Consider the following 15833-nt stretch of genomic DNA (forward strand, 5'->3'; position numbering starts at 1 on the left):
AAGGACACATGATGGATTCTTTGCTAACCACACATGTACTAGTCCACCATACATTGCGTAGCTGAGTTGCATTTGTTGGGAATCCATAGAGAGAAATGTACCAAAAATCTTCTGGTGGTAGTCTGCAGTTTCTTGCTGCTTCCAAGGACTTGGGCTGATTGGCAGATTGATATCAGCTGAGACAGATGCACAAGCAAGACACACGCTGAGGCATACATAGAGAACACATGATGTATGGAAGGTATAAATAGGACAGTGACGGATGCAGAGCTAGGCTTGCTTATAGAGCTAGCTGTGCAACACTTATGTGTCTCATGTCTTCACTTTATTGAGACAGGCACAGCTGAGAACTTCTGGCGTTCCTCCTGATGACTTGTGCCAAGGCTGAGGCCTGGCTGTCTCTGCTAGGTCATTGTCACCACTGTTGCTAACCCAACTTTACTGAACTCAAAGGGTTTGTTTTTGTTTTACTTTTTTGAAGAGGAAAAAGAACTTGAATTGTATTAATGATATGGTTTGGGGTTATTTTCTCTGAAAGACTAAGCTATTCTGTGAAAATAAATCTCCGAGGCCTACGATTATTTGTGTGTGTACATGTGATGGGGAATAAAGGACATAAGATCTCTTGTCTCTCATTTTGTCCTTTTACCCTGTTAACTGGTCTCTTTTGCCAAAGACATATTACTTCAAAGACTGTTTAAAATAACACATCATTATTTTTAAAGGCTTCTTTTCTTAATTATTTGCAATGTAAATAGTCCATAGGCCTCAGTATAATGTTTCTACTTCATATGGGAAGTTGGTATTATTTTTAAAGTCTCTTGTAACAGATACAGGAAAGAATGGTATATTTTCAAATGCTTTGAAATTGCCACAAGGAAACACCCATAATACCACTAGAAAGTATTAAGTCTTTGAAGAAAATAAAGAAAACAAACAAAACACAACAAGCAAGAGTGCCAAGATCTTCTCCAACCACAATTACTTTTAATCTATGAAATAGTTTCATTACAAATTAAGTAGTTTTTAGGAGTGACATTTACTATTGATGTGATGTTTGTTAATATGACTGTAGTCAGAAAGGAAGTTGGGCTTGTTTTTTTTCCAGAAATTGCACAAAGTACCATCATTACGATAAGGAGGAGAAAGATTTGTACCCATCTTTTTGGGGCACGTATGGTGAGAGTGAGGTCTCACAGCTGGAGAATCTGTGGATGTTGTTGGAAGAGCCTGAGATGCTCTCTAGTAAGCGGGTAATCCCTCTTCCTCGAACATTGCTGTTAGGGCCCGAAATTTTCACCCCAGATGGATAATAACCTAAGGCAGTGAAAAGATAATAAAACAGACATGGTGATTTTTACATATGTATTATAATGAGGCACTTTAGTTAACTGGAGGTTATGTATGTATGAAGTGGCATACATACCACTGTAGGACTCTTACTAAGCCACAATGAAAAGATCATGAGCAAAAGGCAAGTAAGTGGGTGAAGAAAAATGTTTCTCTTGTTTTTAAGGCAAGAAACCCCAAGTTCTTTAGGTACCACTGGACATAATGTCATTTAACTGGCTTTTGAAATTTCTCATCTCCCCAGAAGACATGTATCACATTGAAACTAGCAAACTGTAGTACCTACAAGAAAAACAGGGTTTCTTAGAAATGTCCTGCTCAGAAATCTGAGCAATGCTACATTCCATTAGGGACAAAAAAATTACACACATTCAAAGTGGTTTTTTAACTGTTGTTTCAGACAAAACACTCAATTCAACAAGCTCCTTATATCCTTATGGCCACCCAGAAACATCCTGGGATCTCTGTAAAGTTTAAGGCATAACCCATTCTTACAAACTAAAGGTACTCACCAGTAGATGTGTTTGATCTTTGTTCCTGATTGTAAGAGTTGAAATGACAGAATCCTGGACTCTCAACTCTTAGCTTCTGTAAGAGAACCAGAAAATACCAAAAAAAAAAAAAAAAAAAAAAAAAAAAAAAAAAAAAAAAAAAAAAAAAGTGTTTACCCTTAAACAATTATTGGATGGCCTACTTTAATTCCAGATTACTAAAAATGCAAACATAAGTATTTCCACAATCTTTATTCATGTTTTCTGTGAGGGACAGGATGGACTCTGGGGACCACAGAGTCATAGGTTTAAGAGTTTATTTTTAAAATAATACTAGATTATGGCATATATTTTTTTAATATGAGTGAACAGGGCTGGCAAAATGGGCAAAGGTGCTTGTGACAAACTTGATGACCCGAGTTTGCTCTTGGAACCTACATGGTAGGAGGAGAAAAACAACTCCTAACGGGTTCTCTGACCTTTGCATGCCTATACACAGATCCTCCTCCCCCATACATACATATACACAGAGACAAACAGAGAGAAACAGAGACAGAAATGTAAAAAAAGAATAATTCAGAATAGAGAGAGCCCTGAAGATTCAAGAAAGTAAAATCCAGAAGTCATGTCTTTGGTCAGTGAAAGAACAAGAGCCAATATATAAATTTTAAATAGAAATAGAGAACATTTGTTCATTAACATAAGTAAAAGCAGAGAATACAGTAGAAGCAGATGGGTGGGTGAAGTTGTAGGAATATAGAAAAATCTTTCTGTGACTGCTTCTGCTTTCCTGGAGAAGTAGAAATATCAATATTAATTACTGCAAGGGTCTGGGGAAGGTGACAGAAGTTGGAAGAGATTAGAGTAGAAAAATGATGACAGCCAGGTAATGCCAATGAGTTGATGAAGCTGATGATAAACAAAGTCTAGGAAGATTAGTCATTATGGTAGTATGGAAGTTTCCCTTCCCTTTCTTTCACTTTCCCTGCACACTCATGTGTGCGTGTGCGTGCACGCGCGTGTGCATATGTGTAATGACTAAGCCCAGAGACTTGTACATACCATGCAAGTCCATCCTATCCCTCATTAAGTCTGAGACCACATCGTCTCAGCTCAGCTGCCTAGACTGCCCTTAAAGTTGCTATGCATCCCAGCCTGGCCCTGAACTTGTCATCTTTTTGCCCTAGCCTCCAGAGTGGCTGGGATTATAGTTATTGACTATCATACTGGGCAGCATAGTAGTTCATTCTAGATTCATTTCAATTTACAACTATATGGAATAGAGTAGGTAAAGAATTAGATTTAATGAGGATTAGTCTGTCAACCAAGTATGATGAAGACATGAGGATTAATGGAGTTTAGACAGAGCAGTAGAAAACAGACTAAAACTAAGGTGGTAAAAAGAAAATCTGAACAGGGCAAATGGTGCCCTGGGGTTGTTTAATGCAGCAGCTCTGTAAGGAGTATAAGGTAGAGGAGCTGTAGGTCAAAGAACTGCTGGCACTGGGCTGCTCGAGGAAGATTGTGGAAGTCAGAAGTGGCCATTCTGAGACTGGGACCAGCAGATGATCCTGGGTACAGGATATAATCACAGGAGTATGGACTTAACGTGGTATGACATGGGAGGAGAGTAAGAAACTGAAACAACAGGGAGCTGGATTACTTAGTAGAATGTGAAAACAATTTTTGTTTTTATTGGAAAACTACTTGCTCCCTTGGTTCAATGTCACTCCAATGAGGAGTCCCAACTAAAGTGCCTACTGATTCCCCAGTTGAGTTACCAGGTGCTGCTGTCTGCCTGGCATGAATTTCAAAACTTGGGAATTTCAGGAACTTCTGAAGAAGTTTAAAAAAATTGAATACACTACACCTTGACAACAAGATAGGAAAATATATCTTCACTTGAAAATGACAAGAGAGAAACTGCTTAGAATCAAACCAGAAGAAAGAAAAGAAAACCAGATTTTCCACCAAGGAAGTTAGATACATCCAAGGTTTTGTGACAACTGAGGTTTCCTTACCTGGTACCGCCCTGCATCCAATACAACCATTTTGGGTGTCACACTGTTGCTGGCCTCATAGTCTTGTAGTGGTACATGAGCTCCAGTGAGCTGGATTCCGAACAGAGTGGCTAGAGAATTACTGATGCAGTACCTTTTAAAACAAAGACAGGCCTCACTAGAGCAAGTTTATTTGGTACACTCTAAAAGCATTCAGGTTAAATTTTCCAACAAAGAAAGCATCTCAGAGGTATTATTCTAATTTGAAGAAAAATCTAGAGATTGAGAGAGAAGAAATAGGAGCAAGCAGCATTCAAACCATGAACGTTATTACTGGTAAGCAATCTCCAATGACTAGATAGAATTTCAGGTTTCCTACAGGGTATGGGAATGAGAATAAGCATCAGGAGAATTCTCCAATGTTCGAAGACAGAAGGCAGAAGCAGAAATAAAACAACCACAATCCTCAGAGATGAAAAGCATTTGCAGGGAAAGGTGCTGCCAGAGCACCCTGAGACTTGGGGCTTGTCTTAGTGGCTCCAGTTGTCAGCGATGTGATATAGCCTGCGGTCACCTGAGAAGATGTCTAGATCCAGGAATCCTAGTTGTAGGTCTGTGGGCACTGTGTTTGTTGCTAATCAATCCAGAGAGCTAAATGCAGTTGGCAACACCAACCCTAGACTGGGTAAGAAACCTAGTTAAGCTGATCATCAAACAGCACTCCTCCATGGCTCCTGTTTCCGCCCTGACACCCCCTCAATGATGGACTGAGACCTAGAAGTGTAAGCCAGAAGAAATTCTTTCCTCCCTTAAGTTACTTTTGGTTATAGTGCTTGTCACACCACCAGAAAACAAACTGGGACAGAGCTGTCTAGGTGCTTTCACTCTGTAACAAGAACAATGGTTTACAGCTTTAGGGCACCATCACAAGAAAGTGATATCCTTAATGCTAGCAGGGAACTGCCTCTCCTTAAGGGGCCCAAGAAGGAAAAAAATCCTCAATACTTCCGCAGAGTCATCCAAATTGTTCAGTAAGCAGTGGTGTGGACAGAACAGTAAAAGTAACATTAAAAAAAAAAAAAAAAAAAAAAAAAAAAAAAAAAAAAAAAAAACCTTTGGTTTTCTTAGACTTCAGTAAGGAAGGTGAACAGACTCCTGGCTGACAAACAAGAGCAACACACCATGCAGAAAGGAGCCCACAGAACTGTTCCCCATACTTACGCGATTTTCTTGCAAACAGCTAAAGCACAGAAGAGAATATCATTTTCTTCATGCCACTTGCACCTACACAAGAAAAAGGACTTTAATATACTAATAAGTGGTCAAGGATAGTGTCTGGATTCCATACCCAGTACAAGGAGAAAACCTGCACTAATTGAAGTAGCTAAGCCAAATTAACTGTTTTAAGAGTTTTTTTAATATGCTAGATTTCCAACTCAAGTAGCTGAAATAGTCTAATAAAAACTGATACTGTTACTCAAAATTTCTTCCACCTTTTACACTTATTGTTTGTGCTTATTGATTAGTGTGCTTATTCAAGATTGAGTATGCTTATATGGAGGTCAGAGGGCAACTTGCAGAGTTGGTTTTCTTTCTCTGCCACATGGGTTTCCAGGATTGAACTCTGATGGGCAAGCACTTTTACTCACTCAGCTATCTCAGTGGTCCTCAAAGATTAATACAGATATTAAAGAGTTGTATATTACTTCCTCCAGTGAAAATTCTTAATGTGAAAACTACACATAATCATACAATTAAATTTTACCTTAAAATGAGGGTTCTAGAGGCATAGTAGTAACTAAAGTTAACACAGTCACTAAACATGGATTGCATACATCGCCAAAGATCTAGGCACGAAAGACACAGAACCAAATGAAATTATCTCCAAACACTTTCTTTTTAGTGGTGACGGAGGATCAAAAGACAAATAGGCATACTTAAACAGTTCTCAAGAACCATGGCACTGATAGGAAGCAGTAGCAACAGTGTGGAAGGGAGTGACCAGCAATGGCCTTGAAAAAGTGATGTTTGAACAGAGACAAGAGGAAACCTTAGAGAGGAAATGACCAAGGCCAGACAAATGATTCAATCCAGAACTACAAACACGGGAACATACCTGTGTTTTCCTACCTTCTACTAAGACTCAGAACGGTATTACTAACAATACAAAGCTTAGCAAGAATCGTCATTTAAAAACATAAAAAATGCTATTCAGTAACTATAAAAAGTTATTTGTGTCAAGTGAGTTAACAATAGACTATCTAAAAATCAATCTAAAAACTCCCCCTGTATTTCCAAAGACTAGTCAACAAATGTGATTGATAAAGCTCTAAATTAAAGATTTAAGAACTAAACTAAGTTTGTAGATAACCATATAGAATTAGTAATTGTTAGTTTTGGTTATTAGTTTTGCTCCTTGTCTAGATTTCAAGTCACAAGAACCTACCCAGATACATGCTTTCTATTACAGGTCAGATCTGCGATACATTCAGGGGGCTGGAGAAATGCCTCAGAGTTAAGAACAAGGTGCTCTTCCAGAGAACAAGGTCAGCTTCTGGCACTTATGTCAGACAGCTTACAACTGCCTACAACTCCAACTCTAGAGGCCCTCTGAATGTACAATCACCCTTGTGCACAGACCCACACACAGACGCATAATTAACAGATCAACCTTAAATAATATACTCAAGTATTAAATAATATACCAAAACTTAAAATCTCAACCCCCCAAAATGTTTCTAAATCTCCGGTTACCCTACTTAAAGTGGTGCTGTTTAATCTGTTTTTACTCACTTATTAATCTTTTTCCACTAAACCATAACAAAACTCCTAAAACCTTGAGTCTTTTGTAGTTAAAAGAAAAAGTACCCTGTATAAAGCTGTCAGAAGTCAGATCTGGTTTGTGTTATTTTAAAAAATTATGTTAATTATTTGTGTACCTATGTAAGGGAGTGTAGGTACCTGCGGAGCACAGAGGGTAGACTCTCTGGGATTGTAGTTACAGGTAGTGTGAGGCACCCAACATGGGTTCTGGGATCTGAACTCTGGTGCTCTTCCAGAGGAAGAGCCATCTCTAGCTCCTGTAAATTGATACCAATGTATCTATCTTTCAAGCTTCAGATGCTGCCTTACCCACATATACACAGCATCAAGTTCTTTACACCACTTTTTATTTCATAAAGTCCTGATGACTGCTTCTGCCCCTATTTCAAATTACACTCTTCCTTCCAAGGAAAACTGTTAGAACTCACATCATCCTACAGTTCTTTATGCTTTATGGTCTAGTGAGACTCACTCATTGGCCTCTCTTACAATCCATGTACACCCTTATTCCACAATTGTGACTGAGGCTGCTTTCTAGTGGAAATGTCTTCTATTCAGCTTATATCAGTGCCCACAGAAATTGTTTCCAAAAATATTCAGACAAAATATTTACCCCATAAAGTATTTCATGGTTTAAAACCCTTACAATGAAGTAATTCGAAGTTAACTTGTCTCTAGTCTGATCAAACATCACTCTTTGAAAGCTTTTTAATGTCTCTTAGAAGTCCCTTTATGTAAGAGTCTAGTATCTTCACATATCTCACTGCTGTTATTGGAAAGGAGACTGAGGTTAAGAATTACATCACACTTGCCCACATTTCTCACAGAACCTAGTGTCTCATGTATTATACAAGATCTGCTAAAATTTTTGTTAGATAAAAAAGCTCATTTAATTGAACTAAGAATGAAATTCTAAAGTGGTGTCACAATATAAAACCTCACCTCTTAAAACTACTATTGCCAAGGCTTTAAGCTGGAGAATTAAATACATGCATACATTTATTTCTTGTCCTCAAAGTCTTTTGAAAATCACAGTCAACTAGACGTCCACAGCAAAGAAGTAGTACAGCAGGCTTCCCTATAACAGACAGCTTATCAACACTGTAGGAATAAACGAGGAATGGTGGTTCAAATCACTGCGTTTGTGACCCACAGAATAAGCCCAGAAAGATCTACCTGAAGATCTGCCTACCAGAACTTTCCAGTGTATATGTATATAGACAAATAAACTAAGAAAGGGATGATGCAGGTTAGGAGACTGAATTTCTGTTCAAAAGAGCTGTCAATTTTCTAACACCATGCAAAGGGAATAGGCTGACTGCTCTTAAATTTAGGATTCTGCCTCCAACTTACCAAGCTCCTTTGTTGGTTCTCCCTTCTGTAAAGTCTGACCAGCTGGTAGTTCCCACTAAACAAGATGGATCATTTACTTGGTTTTAAAGCCTCATTTCTAAATATAAACATAACTAAGGAGAACCAGGCAGGCATTCAAACAAAGCCTGCAGCATGAAAAAGGCCATAGAATTTACATTCTCAAACCAAGGAATAAAAGATAAACCAAGGAACAAAAGTGAAGAAACAGCTCATGGTGGACTATGAAGTTACCACATACAGCATGGCTTCACTCCTCACCTTACCAGTCTTCATTATGGACACTGACAATGACTATAATTTGTGTAACATAGCAACTGTAGGCTGAAGTGCTGACATATCCAAACCCACAGCTCTGCCAAGCTTTATTATAGTAATGACAGAGCCTATTAATAAAGGTTCTGCACTAAGTCTTCCTGCTCAGCCTCTGTAAGTGATCTCATCTACACACCGTGAGCTCATCAGATGCTTCACCAGGCTCCCAGAATATTTTAAATTTTATTCTCCATGCTTTGTCATTCAGTTATCATTCTCTCTCCCTAGATTTTAAGCAAGGTCTACTGCTTTTTACCAATCTAAAACAACCTACTCCTGTCTGTACTATCACCATCCTAGTCCCAAGTCATTTATTGCCAGTTCATCCAATAATTACAGGCTCCACACTTTCTTATCTCCTTTCAATACATCTGTAAGAAACCTTAGAGAGCTAATCAGTTTTCTTTCCTACTTGGTAAAATTACTATTTCTAACAAGCCCCTCTTGGTTTTATCTTCTTCTGCTTCATCTCTTATCTTTCATATTACAATAGTCTTCTTTACCATTCATTTTATAGTCTCCCTTTCCATACACTTTTTAAGTTGATTTCTTTAGCATTTATTACAACTAAAAATGTTAATTTTCTTAAAATTACTTATTGCACGTATCTTTCCTATGTTAGCTTCCGGAAGGCAGGGGTACATTTAATTTCGCTATGTGCAGAAAATATGTGCAGTAAGTTTTGTTTTGTTTTGATGGGGTTCTGGCTGGCCTGAATTTCCTACATAGATTAGGTTAGCCTTACACTTATAACAATCCTCCTGCCTCTGACTCTGAATGCTGGGATTAGAGGTATGTGTCACTATGCCTGAGTCAGTATTTGCTGATTAAATAACAGCTGTGCTGCAGGCCACAGACTTTGTATGTTAACCCAAAGACAATTTGACAGGAAACATTAGAACAGGACAGTTATTCAAATTTAAACATTTGAGCCTCTAAAATAGTATGCTTCTTACTACCTTATTACTTAAGTACTAAACTGCATTAATATAAAACCTACCCAGTTTTCCTAGACTTTAAGATAATGTGTTATCAGCCTTTTACTACTAACTCTTTTGGTAGGTACTTAAGAGCAGTGTTTAAAATTAGTCTTCTTGACCTATATTAACAGCTTATAACTAGCTTCTATAGTTTATTAACCATAAACTCCCTCAAAACTGTACTACTTCTGAAGTGCTCAGTAACAGGTATGGGCATATGGCTACAGCTTCCTCACTAAGCTGCTTCAGTACAATGTCATCAGTCTCTCTGAACCAACCCTCTAGCACAGGCCTCCAAAATGTCTTACAGTAAAGCTATCTTAAATATTGTTGAACCTGTATTTACTAACTGAACTTAACACTGTATTTCTTCTATTATAAAGACTGTAACTGATGCTGGAATTCATCTTACACAGAAAGATAGTATACAACTGCCATTAACGTATATGAAATAATTACCATGGTCTTAGCTTATACAATATATTTAGTTTTTTGAAAAAAAGTTTTGTATTTTGGTCAGTATTTAAGAATTTTAGAAAAGAATTTGTCTCTGAAAACTTTTTATTGATCTCTTCTGGTTAGGTGAAAAGGCCAGAACAGAAATATGCACCAAAGGTTAGCTGTTTGGAAAAAAAAAATCCCAGATAACACAGGCCATCTTTTTAAAAACAAAGTGCTATTTTACCAATATTATAAGTGGCACAGAGGATAATACTAAAAATAAATATAGACACCAAATACTTCTGGATGTAGTTTTAGAAATACTTTGGCCAGTAACTGACATAACTGTATTGAGCCTATCCGAACATCAGTTACAACATTTTACAGATCAATAAGAACAATGACAAAAACAGTAAACAAGATTCTACACTAACAGTATAGAGGACAGAATACTAAAAACCCCATTATAAAGAGAAAGCTTTATATTTCAATGGAGAAATTTATCAGTCTTTCATTTAAAGTCTTTATCTCAACTGTGGAGAGTTCAGAAAAAGATATAAGGAAGAGAGAAAAAGGAAACAGGAGTACCTGAGACTAAATTTAAATCATTCCCACAAATAGGAAGACCACTCTAGATAAAAACTGACCTAGAGATTTGGGAAAGCCCTTGTCTGTTAAGAAAGCACCTGTGTAGAGAGCCCATAGACACTGGATGATGGTGATGAGGAGCCCAAGGAATAAACTTAAGATCCTGTATGACTAAATACAAATGAAAAATCTGCTACCGTCCACCAGTCATTTGTGACCCTGTATGGTGGTTGCTACACTGACAGAAGAGGGAGCTCTTGAACTGAACTTGCATTCTGTCAAATAACTACCCAGAGACAACAGAAGTAGCAGGCCTCATCCACAGAAAGAGATTAGAACATAAAAATAAGAAAACACTTGTAAATTCCAAAAAACCATGAAAATTCTAACATTCCACATGGAATTAAATGTTCTCACACAAGCATGTGAGGACATGAAAACATACTCTGAATAAGAAAAATTCAGAACTATAAACAATTTTAAAAATGAGAAACAGAGTTGACTAGACTCAGAAATCAAAACAGGAAAAAAATCATAAGTAGATTACAAACTGCCCAAAGAAACAGATTCATCTTGAAAGAGAAACTAGAAACCAGAAAACTGCCACGAGAATAAAAGAGTAAAAAGAGAAAGTAACTAAAGTGAAAGATAACTATAGTAGCATATATTACAGATTTCCTTAACAAATTTAAAGTGGAAGAAAAATTTCTACCTGAGAAAAAGCTCCAAAAACAGATGCCATTTTTTGCACACTGAAATGGTTTTTTAGACAGCTCATAAAATGAACCTTTAACAACAAACCAAGAGGAGCTACAAATATGAAGGATGGCAAAAAAGTAAAGTCTTTAAAGTCTCTAAGCTAAAACATCCAAACAGTTAAAGCTAAGAAAATTATAAGCTTTGTAAAAAGAATATACAACACAATGGAGTTATATTTTCTTAGGAATTCATGGACACAAAGTGTGACTGTGGAAATCTTAACCATGCCAAAAAAAAAAAAAAAACCCAAAACAACCAACAACAACAACAAAATAAAAACAAACTAGGATATACCTTTTGAGTTTCCCTTCAACTTATTATACACCAAGATTCACTGAACTTTTTTATGTATGGACACCTTTCAAAAGCAAACAGCTTAATGGACACATAGTAAAACACTAATTCCAATAGATGCTATATCAAGAAGACAGAGTTAACTGAAGATTAAGAAAATCTGCAGATGAGGTACCACATGTGCTTACTCCCAGCACTCAGAACAGCAAGGCAGAATGACCATAGTGAGCAAGAACAAGCAGTCACTGTAGATAAGATGTTCCTGCCAAGGCCCAAGTGCCACCAAAGGTCCTCAGCTTAGTGGTTCCTGGGAGGTGATAGATTTATATAGGAAGCAAGGTATAAGGTGTGGTAGTGTACGCTTTTAATTCCAGCACTCAGAGGCAGAGGCAGAGGCAGAGGCAGAGGCAGAGGCAGAGGCAGAGGCAGAGGCAGAGGCAGAGGCAGAGGCAGAGGCAGAGGCAGAGGCAGAGGCAGGTGGATCTCAAGTTTAAGGCCAACCTGTTCAACAAAACAAGTATGGGACAGTATGATTTACATAGTGAGACCTTACGTTAAAAAGGAGGAGGGCGAATGGGAGGCCTTCAGGTAGTTGAGGCTAGTGTGTGTCTGTTAAAACAACTATTTAACACCAGTCCTCTCCTCTTTAACTTCCCAATGTTGAGTAGTGCAGTTTGGTTTACCACACACACTCCCACTGAAAGGCACTGAATGAACAGTCACAAAAGAGCCAACTGATCATAGACTTGAGCCTTCAAAATCGAAACCATCCCTTTTCTTTATATGGGCTAAAAATCTTAAGTGTTAATTACAATAATAGAAAACTGTCTAGCTAACAGTGTAGATCTTGTGGATAGATTCGAATCCTACAACCCCAAAGAGAACAGAATATTCTCATGTGTTCACAGGACAGTTTGTAAAATTGATTATATACTATTATAAAAAAACAAATAATTACTATACCAGTTCCCCCCCAAAATACAAATTACCAAAAATATACTGTTAGAATTATGAAGCTTAATTAAACCAGTTTCCATCAAAGAAATAAAACTGACAAAAGAACTCTCCCTCATCAATGTACCATATTAGACATACAAACCCGTGTGAGAAACACCACACAAGTCAACATTATAAAGAGTCACTTCTCCCCAAGTCAACTTCCAAACCTTTGTAGGATTCTCAGTTAAATGAGTGACACTTTTTAACGTGCATTGTTAGAAATACGCTAGTGCTTTATACATCCAAAGGCTAGTTAAACCAACACAATGGAGGTAGAACCAGCACAGGATATAAACAAGTACTATTGTAAAGGAGTGAAAGAAACAACCCAAGTAACTGAGAAAATTCCTGTGAATCTATCCTCAGACTAAAGTCAACCCAGAAATGAGTTCTGAACTGTCATGGTTCCACTAACATTGAAACTTCTGTCAGTGCATCCCAAGACTCAAAAACAGTAAGACATACACACTCAACAGATTTCTCATTCTCAGCGCCATCTGCCACTGAAAGGTTTGTCTAGCAGACAAACCACTAATCCCCGGGATGAATGGAGCAATGAAAGATGAAGCTGGAATGTACTAGAAAGCACTCAAGTGGCCAGATGCTGTGAAATGACAGAGAGCCCACTGCCTGAAGGAACCTCTTCCGGCCACGTATGCTATCAGAGCTTAAAAACAAGCTCTGACAGAGTATAGACCTCACTGAATAACAACAGATCACAAGCCTATACTCACATAAGAAAGTAAAAATTGAAGAAAAGCTCTTATTACAGAATTGTAACTAAGAAATACTGAAGAGACAATGAAAAACCAGTACTTCACAAGCATGGGATTTCCAACTAAATCATCACTGGATGCCAGAACTAGTATCTGACAATTTAAGGAATTTCATTAGTCTGCAAAAATACTTTAAATTACTTTTTTTTCTGGAGATTGAACCTCCTGCCTTATAGTTATCTAGGTAGCACTCTAGCTGAGCTCATGTCAACCCATTATGAGATAGGTACATGAAAGTGACTGATCAAAGGGGACTTCAACAGATCGAAGGCAACTGACTAAGTTGTCAATCAGGAATGGGACAAACTGGCCTATGTACAAGTGTGACATAAGAAGAAGATGTAGCATTTTTTTTTGTGGTAATATTCTGACTTTGGTAATCATGCTACTATAAGAGAAATGTTAATTCTTAGGGCATATTGGCATACTTAGATACAAAGAAGCAGACTGACTTTACTCTCAAGTGGCTTAGAAAAAATGTGTATTTAGAGACAAATCATTATGAAAATGTTAATATGTTAATTAAAGAAACCAAGAGAGTACTGTGTTTATTTTTTATTGATCTTTTAACTTTTTAGTAAATCTAGGATTATTTCAAAATAAAACAAACATTTTTGCAAATTTACTTATGTTATCTTTGTATATATTGTATATATGATGAAAACAATTTAATAAAACTAAAGTCAAAAATAAATCTAAAAGCATTCTTTCATTAGTAGAGAAGTTCTAACTGATAAAAACTAGTCAGGTTATTTGGCAGTATTTTTTGTTTTTAGCATAAAACAGCAATGTTATCTTTCCATCAATTATTGTATGCTAATATTAAAAACAGCATCTAAAAATAAGTTTTCCTCGCTGGAGAGCTGGCTCAGTGGTAAAGACCTCGGGAAGCCCTGGGTTTGGGTCCCAGCAGAAGAGGCTCTAACACCTTTGTCTGGCCTCCAGGATTATCAGGAACCCATTTGGTGTGTGCACAGGCAAACACTCATACACATAAAAATAGTTTTAGACGTTTACCAGATTTAACTAAAAAGTACTTCACAAGAGGAAAACAAAACCACAAAACCTAAAACCTAGTCAAAGCTTATTTTCTCAGAATGTACATTAGCAAATTACAAAATCATTATCAATACCTCGTGTTGCTAGAATAGTCCCACATGGCCACATCTAGGAGGCTTCGAACCCAGGTCTTAGAGGGCTCCTTGAGGAATTTTTGCTGGTAGATTCCCACTACAAGGTCCTCTACAGTGAGAAGTTCTAGATCTTGCCTTATTTCTTCCATTAGTGAATAGAAAAATACAATTAGTGAATTTGGGCATTCAGAACACATATGTCAAAACAAAGTATGTATTGCACTTCCTGCAGTGAGCCCGATTCCACTTACCTGATGCCCGCTCCATACGCTTCAAACACCAGTTGACTCTGGCTCTATCATCAGACTGAAGAAGGAAAATCATTGTTATTTTTCATCTGTTTTGGATTACTTTAACAGTCCTTTCAAATTAAGGTGTGTGTAGGACAGACACTAACTGAAAACTATTAAGAAATAGCATATATTAGAAAACTCTATTACTAACTGGCTATATATATATATATATATATATATATATATATATATATACATATATATATCCACACACACATATATCCACACACACAGTAACATCTACTATATGTTAATACAGTTTATGAAAAGTCAAATGAGACTTAGAGTAGGACAATCAAGAACTCAATGTTCAGATCATATGATACAATAAAATGTGCAGCAAGTTTAGGCCTCAGTTCTTGACCACTATCCTAGAAAATTTAGATAAAGCAAAGTCTTTTCTAAATATCGCAAAAGGAGTAAAAGCACGTGACAAAGAAAGCTTTGAATAGAAAGCAATCTTGTGTGGCATGTAATCTTCTATGTATACAGAATGTAGTATCCATTTGTTAAACAAAAAAAGATATGGCAGGTATTTCAAAAGGAATTTCAAAAAAATATTATACCCAGCTTTTGAAGCTTCCAAAATTTAGGAACTTAAAGGCTATACTAATTTCACAGAAATTAATTTAGTATGTTTTAAAACATACAGCTAACAGAAAACTGAAATTCTTTTAGTACCTTTTAAAATCTTCTGGTGTCTAAAAGAGTAATCCTAAAAGAACTTCTTACTGGATATTACCTTGCAGTAAATAGGTGGCCAGTTCCCTGGGTTTGGATGAATAAATTTGTAGAGGTTTTGTAACACAGTTGCTTGGTCATGCCCGAATTCAAAGTTTGAAATAGGAATCTTGTGACTGGAATCACCTGAGGGAAATAAACAGGTGGAAGGTCAACACTGAGCTAAGGAAGACAAGTGCTATCAGGTAAGTGTGGGAATAGCATTACAGGTGGAAAGCAGTGGGTAATTCACATGCAAGCATTTGTGCCAAGCCTGGTTCTCATTAGATACTTTATACACTTTCAACAACAATCTTACGGTTGCTCTAGAAGGTGGGAATACATACATACATACATACATACATGCATGCATGCATAAGAGACCACAGAGACTCCCAGAAATGACCAACAATGGAGTCATTCCTTGAATCCATGTTTCTTAATGACCAAGTCTACAGTGTTTGCATTGTTCCCATGATGCCTTTCAAGAATTTTTTGTT

The 15833-nt window shown here is 37.1% G+C and overlaps 1 protein-coding gene across 1 annotated transcript in view; it reads right to left on the reverse strand.

The window, feature by feature from the left end:
* Positions 1–965: 965 nt before the first annotated feature.
* The window catches only part of Mael (maelstrom spermatogenic transposon silencer), a 26875-nt gene continuing 12007 nt past the window's right edge, over positions 966–15833 (reverse strand). The window contains exons 6-12 of the mRNA XM_034513519.2: positions 15356–15480; positions 14572–14626; positions 14321–14462; positions 5063–5125; positions 3863–3995; positions 1863–1938; positions 966–1317 (exon numbers count right to left, since the gene is read on the reverse strand). Of these exons, the coding sequence (XP_034369410.1) occupies positions 1130–1317; positions 1863–1938; positions 3863–3995; positions 5063–5125; positions 14321–14462; positions 14572–14626; positions 15356–15480 (782 nt within the window). The 3' untranslated portion in view covers positions 966–1129. The remainder of the gene's footprint in view (positions 1318–1862; positions 1939–3862; positions 3996–5062; positions 5126–14320; positions 14463–14571; positions 14627–15355; positions 15481–15833) is intronic.

Source organism: Arvicanthis niloticus, chromosome 10 (genome assembly GCF_011762505.2).
Source record: "Arvicanthis niloticus isolate mArvNil1 chromosome 10, mArvNil1.pat.X, whole genome shotgun sequence".
Classification (NCBI taxonomy): Eukaryota; Metazoa; Chordata; class Mammalia; order Rodentia; family Muridae; genus Arvicanthis; species Arvicanthis niloticus.